We start from the raw sequence: 16,108 nt of genomic DNA on the forward strand, positions 1-16,108 counted from the left end.
TCCCAGATTTGGACAGTGGAACCTAAGAGAGTTTTGGAGCCAGCTAGACCCCTGACACTTAAATAGCTCATCTGATGTGTGCTGACACTTGAGGTTAATAACTAGTAGGTAGCACCTGTTATCTGAGTTCTAAAGGTTGTATGCACCTCAGGCAACAGGGGTCACCTGCAGCAAGGTCCTTGTCAGGCTGGTAGACAGAGCACTCAGGTGACTAGAGGCAAGCCGATCTGAAGTTCAGCTTGTCAGAGACCATGTAGTAGGTAGAAGTCTTGAATTTTCAGAGTGTATTGCTTACACTCTCCCAGACCCTCTCCTTTGTCTTTAGCCTTCCCTTGGGTAACTCAGGCCCTGGTCAGCGTGGGCAGAGAAGTAGGGGCTGGGGCTGGGAGCACACTATGGGTTGGCAATAGCATGCCACCCATTCTTCCCTCTCTCCTCCACGAAGACACTTGCTGGCTGCCAGGGTCAACATTGTCTTTGCTACACAGAGATTTTCAGTGCCTGCTGTGCCCATTCGAGTTTCAAATATGGAGCAAGTTTGTGCTCTGCATCTCAACATGGTAAATCGGAGCCTGCATTCCCTGAAATACCCTCTCTTCTTTCTTCCTGCCCTCACTCACGCCACCCCTGTTCCTCCCAGATTAGATTTATCATACTTCTCAAAAGGAAATCCCATCATTTTTCTCTGCAGTGAGTCATCCATTGGTTTAAAGAAAAATATTTTCTTTTTTATTAGCAGAATGAGGTCATAGATAGAGCCCCAGAGGATGAGTACAAAGACTGATCCCTGTCTCTAGCTCTGCCCAGAGGAGCTGAGACTTGTCAGGCCTTCTCAGTTTCCTCTTGAATAGTTTAGGGGGGAAGATGTGGGCCACAGGCTGCCGCCAAATGCAGGCAGGCTCTAAGTTCTGGTGGTTTTAACACTATGGCTAGCACTTATCTAGTTGAGTAAGTAAAACTCACACAGTGCAAAGGAATTTGTAATACCACAAGAAAAATTCACAGGGACTTGAACAGTCCATGGAAAACCTAATGGAGGCCGCCAAAGAGAATTTTAATACATACTCTAGCATCTAGCCAGATCAGCCTTGCTAAGATGCAAATCTCATCATTTCACTCCCGTGTTTAGACCCTTCAGCAGCTACCTGATGCGCTTGAGAACCACAGACCTGACTCCCAGGGCCCTGTGTGATTGGGGCTTGGTCCCTTCTCTGCCTGAGTTCGTGTTTTCTTTATCATGCAAAGCTCTTTTCAGTTCCTAAAAGTGGCAGGTTTCACATATGCCTAGAATTTCTCTGCCTAGAATTTCTGCCATCCCAGTCTCCCTGCCACCTGCCCTTAGCCCAGTGGACTCCTCAAATACAGCACCCTGGCAGAACACTCCCTGCGCTCAGCCCAGGTGGGATCCCTGCTCTGCCCTGGCATAATCCTGTCTTCTACTCTCACAGCACTTATCACAGTTGCTTTTATATATGCATCCTTTGTCTGTCTCCTATAGTTCACAAGTCCTACCCAGGTAGGCTCTCTGTCCATTTTGATTTGCCCCTAGCAGTGTTTGCCACATGGTAGGTTCGTAATAAATACTTACTGAATGAAAGAATAAATCCATCTTTCAGTCTGACAGTTGCATCTTCCCCAGGTCAAATTCCCTCTCTGGGGTGTGTGAACAGGTAGACCTGGAATGTGGGACCAGTATGAAGAGGAGTAGTGACGGGAGACAGTGGAAGAATGTGCAGGTTAATGTCTGTGGGGACAGGTTACAAAAGGAGAGATAAGATCAGCTGTGAGGAAATCTGACTGTTTAGGGGGAGAAGCCAGAAGGAGTTATGAAGAGTTTCGGATTATGAGAAAAAAAAACACATTATAACTTAGCCACGTCAACAAACCAAGCCTGTAAAATTGAGTTGTGCTACGTACGACGTGTCAGTTGGCCTGGTATTTCGCATGAACTCTGGCATGCACTTTGCTTTTCTTCATGTTGTCATTTTATTTGAACAAAGCATTTGGGTAGCTGTTTAAAACAGCTGCAACCTGAGAAGAAGTCTAGGTGAAATCAGGTAGGTAGTATAAACTCCATGGAACAGGGATTCAGGCTTTATAGAACAGGCCCTAACATCTAATAGGTGCTCATCATTTGAATGAATGATTGGATGGATTTGTTAGCTAGGAGGGGAAAAGAGCAGATATAAAAATAACTCTTTGGTAAATGAAAAAAACAAGAGAAACTCTCATCTGCCATACATTCTTGGAAAACAGAATGAGGAACACTTACATTGTTATTCTTTTCTTTGTGTGTTCTCTAACAAATGGTATCTCTCAATAGATTTGGTACGAGAAGCTCCTTGGGTCTCCGTCTTAACGCTGACAGTGTCATCAGGAGAGCTTTCCAGTTAAACCTGTCCAGAAGGACCTGTTCCACTTCACTGTCTTCTTCTTCCCCTGCTCCATGCCGGGAAAAGTTGATTCGCTAGCTCAATTACTTTCATACTCTGAGTAACTTCATGAGAACTTCTCTCTCTTAAAGTTCATCTCTGAGTTGATCCTACTGCTTTTCTCTCCTGCCTCTCAGCCTTAGCTGATGTTGAATCTTTTTGACTGCTTCAGACAGCAGGACGCTTACCCTCTGCTGCTTTTAAGTATGGGAATCTGTGTTTAATTATGTGCTTCTAGGGGATTGCTCAGCTCTTAAGGCAAAAACTTCATGCTTCATGTGAGAGGGGGCAATACGGTAATGGGAATTAGCAGAGTTCTTCAGTTTCAATAGTCAGGTAGACTATCTATCTGGTGAAGAAAAACACTTAGTGTGTGGAAGTCTTGGCACATAGGTGCAATTATTTTTCACGGCACCATTAGTCAGTAATTGGGCCTAGAGTTTGCAGCAGTGAAACCAGAACAAAGAAGTCATTGTATCCTAATTAATAGATAGAGTAATAATATCAAAGTTTTGTCCATTTAAAAGTTCACCGGGACACATTATTTCAGAAACCTCCAGTGTTTTTTTGCTCATAGTAAAGAATGGCTCACTGTGATAGTGTATGTAGAAAAGTATTTAGTGGTTTCTGGCTCAGAAATGGCATTTTTATTACCCTGTCACTTAAGCATGATGGTGTGGTTCCACTGAGAAAAGGAAGACTTGGAGACCGCAGCTTACATGGCCAGATTCTCAGTTGCTATATGTGAATTTTTACTCTGCTCACTGCCTTTAGCATAGGCACTCTAGGCCTCAACACCACAGTCTGCACTCAGTATCCACAGGGGATTGATTCCAGGACCCCTCAGGGATACCAAAATCCGTGGATGCTCAAGTTCCTTATATAAAATGATGTAGTACAGTGGACCCTCTGTATCTGTGGGTTCCACAGATAAAGAGGGCCCATTGTATCGACATTTTGGACTGGATAATTCTTTGTTGGGAAAGGTAGGACCCTCCTGAGCATTGTAGGATGTTTAGCAGCGTTCCTGGCGTCTACCTACTAGATGCCAGTAGCACCACTTCTTCTAGTTGTGGCAAGCAAAAATGTCTCCAGAATTTGCTAAATATCCCCTGGGGGCAAAATCACCCCCAGTTGAGAAACACTACTAGCAGGTTAGTACTCCCAGACTAGTTTCTTCTAATCTTCTACCTCCTGGCCAGTACATTACTTTTTATGTCTTCCCAAACCAAATATTTGGATATTAAGTTTAATTTCCTTGAAAAGTTAGAACCATATAATGCTTTATGAATCTGAATGAAATGACTGTTGAAATATCCATATCTCCATTGCACTTTGTTAATGCAGAAAAATTGCAAGGAAAATTTCTAATTGTTCTTGAGTCTATACACTTGCCCTTGTCACAGAGCGCTAGTTTTACAGGTAGCAAACGTATAAATAAAGAGTAGAATTAACCATCAGTTTGTTGATTTTAGCTTTTCTCTGAACACATGGGAATTTGGTCTGGACTTGGGGAGTTGTCTCTAGTTGGTGCTCTCACATTTGGTGTTTGGTTACCCCAAATTGCTAACTGTACAAACTGGGTTGGGGGAGAGAAGAGGGAAGAGGAACTCTGACCCTTGGTGTCTAGGAAGTTGGTCGACCCAGAGATGATGGCAACCTGAGAAGCCAGGTGGACCACTGTTAGAAGCCTATCCACTTAGCCTGGCACACAGATATAAATTCTGGTGGTTCCGCCTCTTCGCTTCACTTCTGCCTTGCCTTTTATTTATTTATTTTTCTATGCACTACCTACCCCCCTCCCACTAGACTGTGAGCCTTGTGAGAACAAGGGCCTTGTCTCCTTTGTTCATACTGTGTCCCCAGCTCCTACAATAATAGTACCTGGAAAATAGTAATAAGAGAGAGAGGTGTTACCAAAATTGTTTTTCTTTAATCAATATTGATTATAAATATAAGTTAAATATATGAATCATTTTTTTATTTGGTCCTCACGTCACGCTTGGGTACTATAACATTTTAACTGGTCCCCTTGAATTTAATCTCTTTCCCTATCTCAGTTTAATCCACACACAGCTATGAAGACCATCCTTGTTGAGCCTTTTAGCCCCCTAGCACAGGGCCCGGTATGCAGTCTATCAGTGACTAAATGGATGAGATTCCCCTGCTCCGGGACCCAGTGTGGTGCCCTCTTCTGTACTTGGTCACCCCCCTCTCTTCTAGCCTCATCTTTCCTTGAGCTGCCTGGCTCTTCTCCACTACCTACCTGTCTTTCCATTTTATTCTGTCATCACTTAACCTTGTCTTCAGAACTCATCTCCTGGTTAACTCCATTCTGTTTTGATCATTTATTCATATATCATTAGATTGTTGTGCTTGTTGATAATATACCTTTGTAACTGACCTAACTTAGTGTTATGTTTAGGGTGTTTGGCATTTATCTCACAGCTAGACTGTACCTCATTTTATGTCTTATAAATCCTTCCTCCTACTCTTTCCATTGAATAGGACCATTTTCTGTACCCAATTAAGCTTTCAATAAATGCTATATAATGAAGGTAGAGGTGGTGCCAGGAACAGTTTCTACCACTGGATTTCCAGACATTCAGAAAATTCTTGTAAACACCAGGGACAGCTCTCTGATTCCAGACTATTTCGTTAGAAGCTGTTACTTTCCGGATTCCAGTTGCAGATAACAGCCAGTGGGTTTTGGCTTTGTATAAGCAGGCACAGCTCTGTTAGTCCAAAAAGGCTTTTTAGGAAGTTAAGAGTCTCCTTTATAACCCATTCAGAGATTTTTGTTTTTAACTGTTGTTTTTACACATCCTTAATTATTCTTGAATTTATCAAATTTTTTGTGATGAAAATGTTATAATGTAACATCTCCCCCAGTTTATCATTAAACATTTTTCTTTTCAAGATCTGGTCTTAATTTTTTTTTTTTTTTTGTGAGAGGGAGAAGACACTGAGGAGAGAGTACTGTATCCATTAGAGTTCAGTTTAGCTCTAAGTAACAGAGACCCCAAACAAACAATAGCTAAACAAAATAAAAGTTTATCTTTCACATAAATGTGTAGAGGTAGGCTTTCCAGGAGTAGTGTAGTGCTCTGATCCACAAAGCTCTTAGAGACCCAGATTCCTTCTAGCACCTTGTTCCTCCATCCATAAGTATGATCTCATAGTCCAAGATAGCAGTGCTATTGTTCCAGTCATCACCTCTGCATTCCAGGCTGCAGGATGGAGGAAGGAACAAAGAGAAAGGCTGTCAAAGAACAATTCCTGTGTCTTTTAGGGGAGGCTTTTGGGAGTTGCTACATGACATATCTGCTTATGGCCATACTAACAGCAAAGGAGGCTAGGGAAATATAGTGTTTATATTTGACCAACTGAACAAAGAGAGTCCTATTAGTGTAGAAGAACGAGGTAACACATACTGAGGAACATCTAGTTATCTTTGCTATGGTTGCCCCATACATCCCTCTGTCAAATGAGCTTTCTTGGAGTTTATTTAAATACATTCCTCTTGCTTCAAAACAGTGACTTCTTGTAATCATATTTTTTTAGAAGACAAATGCCTATGTGTTGTAAAAATTTGTAAGAACGTTAAAATCACCATGATTCCACAACCTAAAGATAATCACTGAAACAGCATCATGTAAGAAATGTCCTTAACACTAATATAGAACAAGCAACTTCAGAGTACAGAGTATTTAGATGTTTTTCTAAATCTTTCTAAAGGTTCTCTGCTATACTGTGTATGCATTTATTCCTTCAGTAAACATTATAAAACATCTTAGTCCCCAGCATCTTGTTAATTCATGTGTGTGGTTGGAAGGGAGAGCAAAGAAAGAACTTTTAAAAATTAAATTTGTTGCTCTCAAGATACTTACTTGAGAGACAAGACAAACATATGAAAAAGTTGGTAAATCAATCAGGGCATATAAGTGCTGTATTTGTGTTAATGTATGTAAAGGTACACTAGAAAGCAGAAGATAAAATAATCATGACACTAGGTGTCTTTATTTAATGGTAGAATAATTTGTACCGTGGACAACTGTTTGGAAAAATGACACCTTGAGAATATATCATGCTTTTTAGTTGCTGGAGAATGAAATTTGGATTACAAGTCCTTAGAACAGTCTGATCAAGCTTAACATGGTTAAATTCTAACCTCTCCTGATTCCCAGATATAGAAGTCTGAAGTTCATTTAGAGATAATTCAGCATGACCTGTGCCTTTTGTGAACTTCAGAAATAACTAAAGATGGGCCAGTTGAATTTCGCTGAAAAATGGGATGTGCTTTTTTTTTTAAAATCCTGATGTTAGTGCATTTAAAAAAAAAAAGTTTTTGAGGAGAAATCAATGAAAATTAACCTTTCCTAATGAAAATGCCTAAGTGGGAACATTAACGATGTTAAAAAGACATACACAGAAAAACCTAAGCGCTATACCAAAATACTAACAATTGCCACTAGATGGTGAGATATGAGTGACTTTTTTTACTTTAGATGGTCCGTACATAACATTCTCTTTTTGTATTCCTCATCGCGTTCTTTTTTTTTGTAGTATAATTGCTTTACAATATTGTAGTAGTGTACAATATTATATATAGGTGTACAGCATAGTGATTTTTTTTAACAAGCAAAGTGGCTTTTAAAAAGTTATTTTATTTTATTTATTTTATTTTCTAAGAAACCTTCACTCATGGCAAAGGCACAGTGGAGATGACTGTTAAAGGATAACTCCTTGATCCCTGTCCTGAGCCGAGCGCTGGGAAGCTTTCCGCCCGCCCGCTCTGGAACCCATGCCGCGGCGGGTGCTCTCGGAACCCACAGAGAACAGTGGGGCCCATTGTGCCTCCGGCTTCCTCAGGTGGCCCAGGGCCGAGGCCGCCGGTTTCCACACCAGAACACACACTCTTTCATGAAGAAGGGACCTGTGCGGCAAAGACAGAGCCTCTCTGTGGAGACATTGAAACTGCTGGCTTTCTTTTGACTCCTGGCAAAACTGGCCAGAAGAACACACGTTTTCAAAAGCTCCGGGCTTCCTGTTTGCATTCAGAAAGCGGGGGCCGCCGAGTAGCTGAGGGCGCCCGGGGGTGGGGTCGGCGAGCCGCTGCGACCTCATTGGTGAGGACCCGGCCTATGGCGTGTGCGCCCGGCCCGCCGGCCGAGTTCCCCCAGTGTCCACCCTCCTGCGCTGACGGGGTGGAGAGCCTGGGCCCCCGAGCTGGAGTGCGGGCGGCGGGCCGGCGGGAGCGCAGCGGGCGCCCGGTAGGTGTGCGGCCAGCGGGCGGGCGACAGGGCCTCCCCCGGGGCGCAGTCCCCGCCGGCCCGGGAGCGGGGCGGGCGGCAGCGGGCACCTGGCCGGGAGGGTCTAGGCCGGCCCAGCTTAGAATCAACGCGTGCCGTGAGATCTGTCTGACACCCAAGCCTGCCGTTTTTCTTTGCTGGTGGAATTTCAGACAGCACTGGAAACAGGTCTGGCTGCATACTTTGAGTGAGCATGTTGTCCTTTGTGGAGTTAAAAAGGAAAGAAGACACGTTCTGTTAGCCTGAGCACAAGTTTCCGGGCGCAGAGCTCCCCATCAGCTTACCCTTCCTTAGGCTAGAAAATGATTGGTGTTGAACACCTCTTTCAAATAGAATCCTTTTTCCACGTGGTTTAAAACTGAAATCTAATGGCCAGATTCTAACAGCCAGAACAATTTAATGTTGTTTTAAATGAGGACACGAAGAGAACATAACCTTTTTATTCCTCTGCTTGGCATTTTTCTTTTCTGTACTTTTCTTTCCAGCGTTTCAGAGGGAAGCGGGGGAGTGGAGGTAAAAGGTTTACTCAGAGCTGTCACACTGTCGGGTGTCACATTCAGCACTGTCAAGGGTGGGAAGGACAGGCCAGCAGTCTCCAAATTGCTGGAAGTACCTGGACCTTGACAGCAGTTAGGTGGACTTTTACACCCAAGGAGAGGGGCAGGGGTACAGATGGCTTGCATTTTTACTCATCACTTTGGGATCCTTCCCATAACTCTCAAATGCAGATCGTGGTATTATGACTCTAGGAAAACACATTACTTAATCCTGCAATTTAAACAAAAATGGCCTTGGTTTTCAGTTTGAAATGCATAGCTCAGGTCAGCAGCAAGGTCTGTGCCTTGAAAGATTCCTGTTTCCTTTTCTAAATGGTTTAGCCAGAAGTAGCATTTATCAAATGCCACACGATCCAGTGTTTGGAGTATAGCCTTATTTTCATTCTCCTTTGCATCTGTTTGGATCCATCACAAATGCAAAACAAGGTATTCTTGGAATAGTGAATGTTTTGTCCAAAAGAAGTCAAAGAGGAAAACACGTTTGGGGTTTGGTTTTGTTTTTAAATGGGAAGACACACAACATAGGTGAAGTCAAGTCTGTCCTCCAACTGTTCTTGCCCCCATGCTGCTGGAGTTAATCACTCAGTGTCCCCTGTGTCCCCGCTTTCTCTGCAAGGAAGGTGTCAAGGCAAATTGGGACCTTGTGGGGGTGGTCAGCCACCGGGGTACGCTGGCCACCAGTTAGAAAGGCTGTATGGTCTGCAAAAGAGCAGTAGGTGGGAGAACTCAGGTCCAGGCTTCCTGGATCTGAACTGACTTGATCTGTTACTTTAAGACTTCTCACTTTTTCGTGCCTCAGAGTACACTTTATAAAGTAGGCGTCATAACGACTGCTGTCTGTACTTCAAAGGGACTGTAGACGGCAAAAGAAATGATCAACTTGAAAATGCTTTCCAGTCTTTTTAATGCATTCTTTTTTAGAAAATCAAGTATTTAGTAAGGACTTACTGTGTGCCTGGCTCTTAAAAATCATTTTCTCATTACATTCTTTTAACAACCTTATGATTTAAATACTTGTTTGCATTTTTACTCAGGGGGAAACTGAAGTTCTGAGAAGTTTGTTAACTCTCTCACCCAGCTGATAAGCTGTAGATTCAGGGTTAGAGCATAGATTTGTCAACTCTTAAATCGTACTAGTTTACCACACTGCAATATACGACACATGTTAGTTTTTACCATTATGAGTATTACATGGCGTTATAGTATTCTCTTCTTTCTCTCTTAGGAAAAGCAGATGATGTTCTGAATGGAGATCATGACAGGGGACAAAAAAGTCCTTATTTTGTGGAGACCCCCTATGGTTATCAACTAGACTTAGATTTCCTCAAATACGTAGATGACATACAGAAAGGAAACACCATCAAGAAAGTGAACATCCAGAAGAGGCGGAAGCCATCTGTGCCACGCCCAGAAACCAGGGCCGCACCTGGCCATCAAGGTGTGTGGACTTCCACGGAGTCCCTCTCATCCTCCAGCAGTGATGGCAACAAGCAGTTAGCCCAAAGTGAAGTTACATCAGCTCCAGTCCCAAGGCCACCTGCCCCTCTGGAGACCTCACCCACTTTTCTTACCATCCCAGAAAGCCGACAGCTGCCACCACCATCCCCGCAACTCCCAAAGCACAACCTTCATGTCACCAAGACACTGATGGAGACCCGGAGAAGACTCGAACAGGAGAGAGTCACCATGCAGGTGGCACCTGGTGAGTTCCGAAGGCCCAGGCTGGCCAGTTTTGGAGGCGTGGGCTCCACGAGCTCCCTCTCCTCATTTATGGGTTCTGGAAACCACAATCACGCCATGCAGCAGCATCAGAATGGATACCAAGGCAACGGGGATTATGGTGGCTATGCCCCAGCTGCTGCCACCACCTCTTCCATGGGGAGTTCCATCCGCCACAGCCCTCTGAGCTCAGGGATCTCCACTCCAGTGACCAACGTGAGCCCCATGCACCTGCAGCACATCCGTGAGCAGATGGCCATTGCCCTGAAACGCCTGAAAGAGCTAGAAGAGCAGGTGCGAACCATCCCTGTGCTCCAGGTGAAGATCTCTGTCTTGCAAGAGGAGAAAAGGCAGTTGGCTTCACAGTTGAAAGACCACAGAGCTGCATCCCAGAACGATGTCTGTGGTGTGAGAAAGAGGTCCTACAGTGCTGGGAATGCATCCCAGCTGGAACACCTCTCCAGGACCCAGAGAAGTGGCGGGGAATTATACATTGACTATGAGGAGGGAGAAATGGAGGGGGCGGAGCAGAGCACCCAGAGGATAAAGGAATTCCGACAGCTCACAGCAAACATGCAGGCCCTGGAGCAGAAGATCCAGGACAGCAGCTGTGAGGCCTCCTCAGAGCTCAGGGAGAACGGGCAGTGTCGGCGTCGAGAGTGCCAGTCTGTGGCTGTGGGTGCTGATGAGAACATGGACAGCATTGTCGTGCACCACAGGGGCGCCAGGTCCTGTAAGGATGTTGCTGTAGGCACGGTCACCGCGACGAGGAATTCTGGGGTCAGTGTGACAGAAGCCATGCTTGGAGTGACTACCGAAGCTGACAAAGAAATTGAGCTGCAACAGCAGACCATAGAAGCCTTAAAGGAAAAGATCTATCGCCTGGAAGTACAGCTTAAAGAAACCACCCATGACCGGGAGATGACTAAACTCAAGCAAGAGCTGCAAGCTGCTGGCTCGAGAAAAAAAGTTGACAAAGCTATGATGGCCCAGCCGCTTGTTTTCAGCAAGGTGGTGGAGGCAGTGATACCCACAAGAGACCAAATAGCTGGCAGTCACGTGGACGTGGTTGACACCTGTGTCGGGACCTGTGTGCAGACAAATAGCGTAGGCATCTCCTGCCAGCCCGATCGTGAGAATAAAATGGTGGGGCCTGAGCTGCCCATGAATTGGTGGATTGTTAAGGAAAGGGTGGAAATGCACGACCGATGTACTGGGCGGTCTGTGGGGACGTGTGACAAGAGCGTGGGTGTGGACATCAGCGTCTGTGAAACAGGCAGCAACACGGAGGAGTCTGTGAGCGACCTGACACTCCTCAAGACCAACCTGAATCTCAAAGAAGTCCGCTCCATCGGCTGCGGAGATTGCTCTGTCGATGTGATCGTCTGCTCCCCAAGGGAGTGCATCTCCCGGAGTGTGAACACGGAGGCCGTCAGCCAGGTGGAAGCTGCTGTCATGGCAGTGCCTCGAACCACGAGCCAGCACAGCAGCACGGTTCTAGAACAGGTGTCCCAGTTCACCAACACCGAGACAGCTACCCTCACAGAGTCCTGCACCAACACTTCCCTCAGCACCATGGACAAGCACACCAGCACCCGGACTGTGGAGATGCGGACTGTGGCGGTCGGAGAAGGCCGCGTCAAGGACGTCAGCTCCGCTAAGATGCGGTCCGTCGGAGTTGGAACGGTGCTCTCCGGCGCCTCTGGGTTCGACAGGCCATCCTCTGTGAAGACCAAAGAGTCAGGCGTGGGGCACATCAGTATTAACGACAACTGTCTGGTTGGTCTGAAAATGAGGACCATAGCTTGTGGCCCTCCACAGTTGACAGTGGGGCCGAACGGCAGCCGGAGGAGTGTAGGGGTTGGGGACGAGCCCGTAGGAGAGTTCGTGGAGAGCCCCCAGCCCCAGGCTCCGTCCAGAATGGTGACAGGCTTGGATCACTACATTGAGCGTGTCCAGAAGCTGCTGGCAGAGCAGCAGGCGCTGCTGGCTGAGAACTACAGTGAACTGGCAGAAGCTTTTGGGGAACCTCACTCACAGATTGGCTCCCTCAACTCCCAGCTCATCAACGCCTTATCGTCAATCAACTCTGTCGTGAAGTCTGCAAGTGCTGAAGAGCTGAGGCCTGACTTCCTGAAAACCAGCCTGGGTAAGGTCACAGGTAGGTGGTGCTCCTGAGGGTTCTGGGAGTGAGAGAGGATGGGGGACAGTGGAAATCCAGGAGGTAGGGATTTTTTTTTTTTTTGCCTGGCGGAGCTATTTTTTGGAATCATGGAGAAAGCTTCAGAATGGTAATGGGTAGAATGAAAACCAAGAATCTAAATCCATAAGCAGCTCTGCTGATTCTCATTATCTGATGGTTTCATTAAGGCTAGAAGAAGAAAAGCATACTAGTGTTGGCTGGCTTAGGGGCTGTCTTGGGGGGCTGCTGGTTTGCTAGATGTCTTTCCGTTATGTACTTGCTCATTTTATACAGGATGGCCTGAAAAAAAGTCCTGCCCTGTTTGTATCCGCAATTACCAGTGTATGATCAATGAAAAAATACTGGTATGAAGTGTTTTTAATTAAAACTTTTTATGAGGGGACAGAGATTCCATTAATTCATGTATCAGTTCAACAAATAATGATTACATACCTGCTTTGTTTCAAACATAGGTATAGGCTCTTGTTTTCATGGTGCTTACATTTCCAGTTGGGGGCACAGGCAATAAACAATATACCTAAACATGTCAGGAGGTGGTACGTGCTATGAAGGAAGGAACTCCACTTAGAGGAACAGTGAGTGGTGGCGGAGAGGTGAGGGCAGTTGGAGATGGCGTGGTCCAGGAAGGCCTCTCTGACAAGGAGCCCCTGAGCCAGAACCCTGAGACAAGGGAGGCCTTTCCCACTGTTCATTTTGTTAGGTGCTTACATTTTTGTCTTTCTCATACTTTCCCTTATTCATTGGGATTCCTGCTCACCCCGGCTTTTCTTTTTTCTTTTAATAAATTTATTTATTTATTTTTGGGTGCATTGGGTCTTCTTTGCTGTGCGTGGGCGCTCTCTAGTTGCGGTGAGCGGGGGCTGCTCTTCGTTGCAGTGCGTGGGCTTCTCGTTGCGGTGGCTTCTCTTGTTGCACAGCATGGGCTCTAGGTGTGCGGGCTTCGGTAGTTGTGGCACGTGGGCTTCAGTAGTTGTGTCTCACAGGTTCTAGAGCGCAGGCTCAGTAGTTGTGGCGCATGGGCCTAGTTGCTTCGCGGCATGTGGGGTCTTCCCGGACCACAGCTCGAATCCGTGTCCCCTGCATTGGCAGGTGGATTCTTAACTACCGCGCCACCAGGGAAGGCCCTGGCTCTTCTTTAAATTGAAGCTAATAATGGAGAAATTACCCTGGAAGATTTGGTGACATGCTATTTCCCTGTGAGCCTCACTAAAATAAGTTCCCCTGTTGTCAGCTGCATGTGGTTCTAATTGTACATATTATCATCCTACCACTGGGTTCCATTCCTGGCTCTCGAGCTGTCACAAAGCAGCATGACCTGGGGAAGGAAAGTCATCCTTCTTTATACTTCCTTGTGAAATGGGCAGTCAAAGGGCATCCATCCTGTATGGTTGTCAGTGTTTTCATCACTGACCCCCAGTGAGCACAGGGTGGCCTTTGTCGTCCTGGGGGGGGGTGCTGCTAGCACGTCCAGTGTGGTTTCTTTTGTTGATGTGCCAAAGTGTAGCTGAGGTTTGGGAAGTACTAAAGAAACACACTCTACTCTGGCCCGGTGCTACACAAAAAATGAATTAAAGTGCTTCAAATGATTGGTGTAGTGTGCATTAAATTTAATTTTATGTGGAAACGTGCAGTAGAGACTTAAATGTAACTTAATAAACAGAAAGTTCAAATTCTTTGTTTCCCTCTATAACCAAAAGAGCAATGGTTAAAATAGACTGAAATAGATTATTTTTATATCTTCTGAGGTTTCACCTCCAAACCTGAATTAGTTTTTAGTAGCTGTGCTGTGGACCAGATAGCTTATTGTGGAAGAAAACTGAACATGACAGTGACAGCTGATGTATGACATATTTTTGCCTTTTGGAGTTAAAGAGTCTAATAAATTTACAGGGAGTCATTTTAGAGTCAAGAGATTAAAATGATGTTTGAACCGAAGCAAGGTCTTAAGTAACTAATAATATGTCTGTTTCTACTTCTTTTTAAAAATCATGTCAGATGTTGAAGTCAAAATGAAACTCTTAAATACCTCCAGACACACATGGTACAGTGCATCATCCGTTGTAAGAGCATTTTCCTGCCAGCCTTCCTCCCTCCTCCCGAAACTGGGGTTTCTATTTCACATTCCTGCCAGAAATATTCAGGTGAATCGTTGGGGTAATCTGCCTGGCACCCAGAGCATCAAGACCCAGGGAGGAGGTTTTGTCTGGCTGTGTTACAGTGTTTTTTGGTCTATTTCCAGTCACACTGACATTCCAGACATCACTATTTCGATCTGACCCTACACATGAACACCTGATTAATCAGCTAAAATGCAGGAGACCTACAACATTTGTGAACAAAAGTATAAATATTCTTCATAGAACTTACTTGATCATAGTGGCAGCTCCCTCTCAGAGCATGCAAGAACAACTTTAAATTATTTCTGTAATTCCCATCACATTTGTATTTTGCTTTAAAGTTCTAATGAAGGAATTAGGTTAGGAACTCAATCCAGAGAATTACATTTTTGTTATCTCGTGTGTGTTGTATGGGCTGGAAATGAAAGCAGTTCAGTGTAGTAGAGATCTCAACGTCTGCAGGCTGTGAAGAGTGAAGGTGTGTCAAATGTACTCCAGCTTATTGTTCACACCGAACACTACAGAATATTGCTCACATACAGTCTAGAATACATTTCTTGACCTTGGGGAAGATGGCGGAAGAGTAAGATGCAGAGATCACCTTCCTCCCCACAGATACACTAGAATACCTTTCTGTACCAAAAGGAAAATGGAGTATAGAAAGGTAGTCATCTCAAACTTTCTTCCCCAAATCAAATGATAAGAAGTTTGAGTTTGACATCGCCAAAAAGAGCATATAAATGATCACTTATGTGAACCTAGTACTTTAGTTTAAAGAATTTAAGTTTGGGCTCCAAAGCCAGGTATTCTGGGTTCGAGTTCCTTCTCGGCACTAGGACAGGTTGTCTTTGTTCCCCTACAGGGTTGAAATGAAGATTTAGTGTGTCAGTGTGAGTAAAGCATTTGGGATAGTCTGCACCACAGAGGATAAATGCTGGCTCTCATTGTTAACTGTTTTCTGTACTTCCAGAAATGGAAATGTAGATCTAGAACAAACTGCCAAACAAATGCGCTACAAATAGTCTTTTGTGTTTAATGCAAATTATTGTCTTCGTAATTCTGGCTGGCCATCGCCTTCCCCCACCCCCCAATGGTTACACCTCCCCAGCTAACAATTTTATCAAGCTAAGGAAATATATCAATAACAATGGGAAAACACAAAATGAGTAGAATAAATTTTCAATTCAGATTCTATCAGAATCTATGTCAAAGCTCAAAATGAAGCCTAAAATTAAATTAGGTGTATATTAGTACCAAACCCAGAGAATTCTCTTCAGTTTTCCTAGGGTTGAAGATTTGAGGGTATTGCTTTTTAGTATGCAAAAGAGCATTATTTTTATCAGCAAAATAATAATGCCTAACACTCCTATTCAATTTCTTGAAGTTATAACTGGAGTATGTGCTCATAACACATTAACAGTTCAGAAGAGCATAAAATACTGAGAGCCTCCCACATGCTCTCATGGGGTAACCCCTTGTGTGTTTGGTGTGTACAAGTGTGCAGGTCTGTATTTTAGACACATTCTGTTTTGACAGCATTTGAATCGTACATATTCTATGTCATTTTTCACGTGAAACATCACAAACATTTTTTCAGGATTTAAGAGACAATGTCACAGTTTTGATGCACCTGGAATTTGGTGGTAATCAAAGATGATCTGTAAAGTACTTTTAATTACTAGTAGTATGAGTTTCATGTATTTAATATTTTCTTTCATGGAATTAAAAGGTTAAGAGGAAATAAGTTTCTCAGAAACCTCAGGGAAAA

The 16,108-nt window shown here is 44.5% G+C and overlaps 1 protein-coding gene across 7 annotated transcripts in view; it reads left to right on the forward strand.

The window, feature by feature from the left end:
• The window catches only part of KANK1 (KN motif and ankyrin repeat domains 1), a 193,829-nt gene that overhangs the window by 156,168 nt on the left and 21,553 nt on the right, over nt 1-16,108 (forward strand). For 6 of the 7 annotated variants that reach the window (XM_030877062.2, XM_030877067.2, XM_060300875.1 and 3 more), the window contains one exon: nt 9,527-12,181. In XM_030877062.2, the coding sequence (XP_030732922.2) occupies nt 9,527-12,181 (2,655 nt within the window). The remainder of the gene's footprint in view (nt 1-9,526; nt 12,182-16,108) is intronic. The other variant, XM_030877063.2, reaches the window with a different exon arrangement.

Source organism: Globicephala melas, chromosome 6, assembly GCF_963455315.2.
Source record: "Globicephala melas chromosome 6, mGloMel1.2, whole genome shotgun sequence".
Taxonomy (NCBI): domain Eukaryota; kingdom Metazoa; phylum Chordata; class Mammalia; order Artiodactyla; family Delphinidae; genus Globicephala; species Globicephala melas.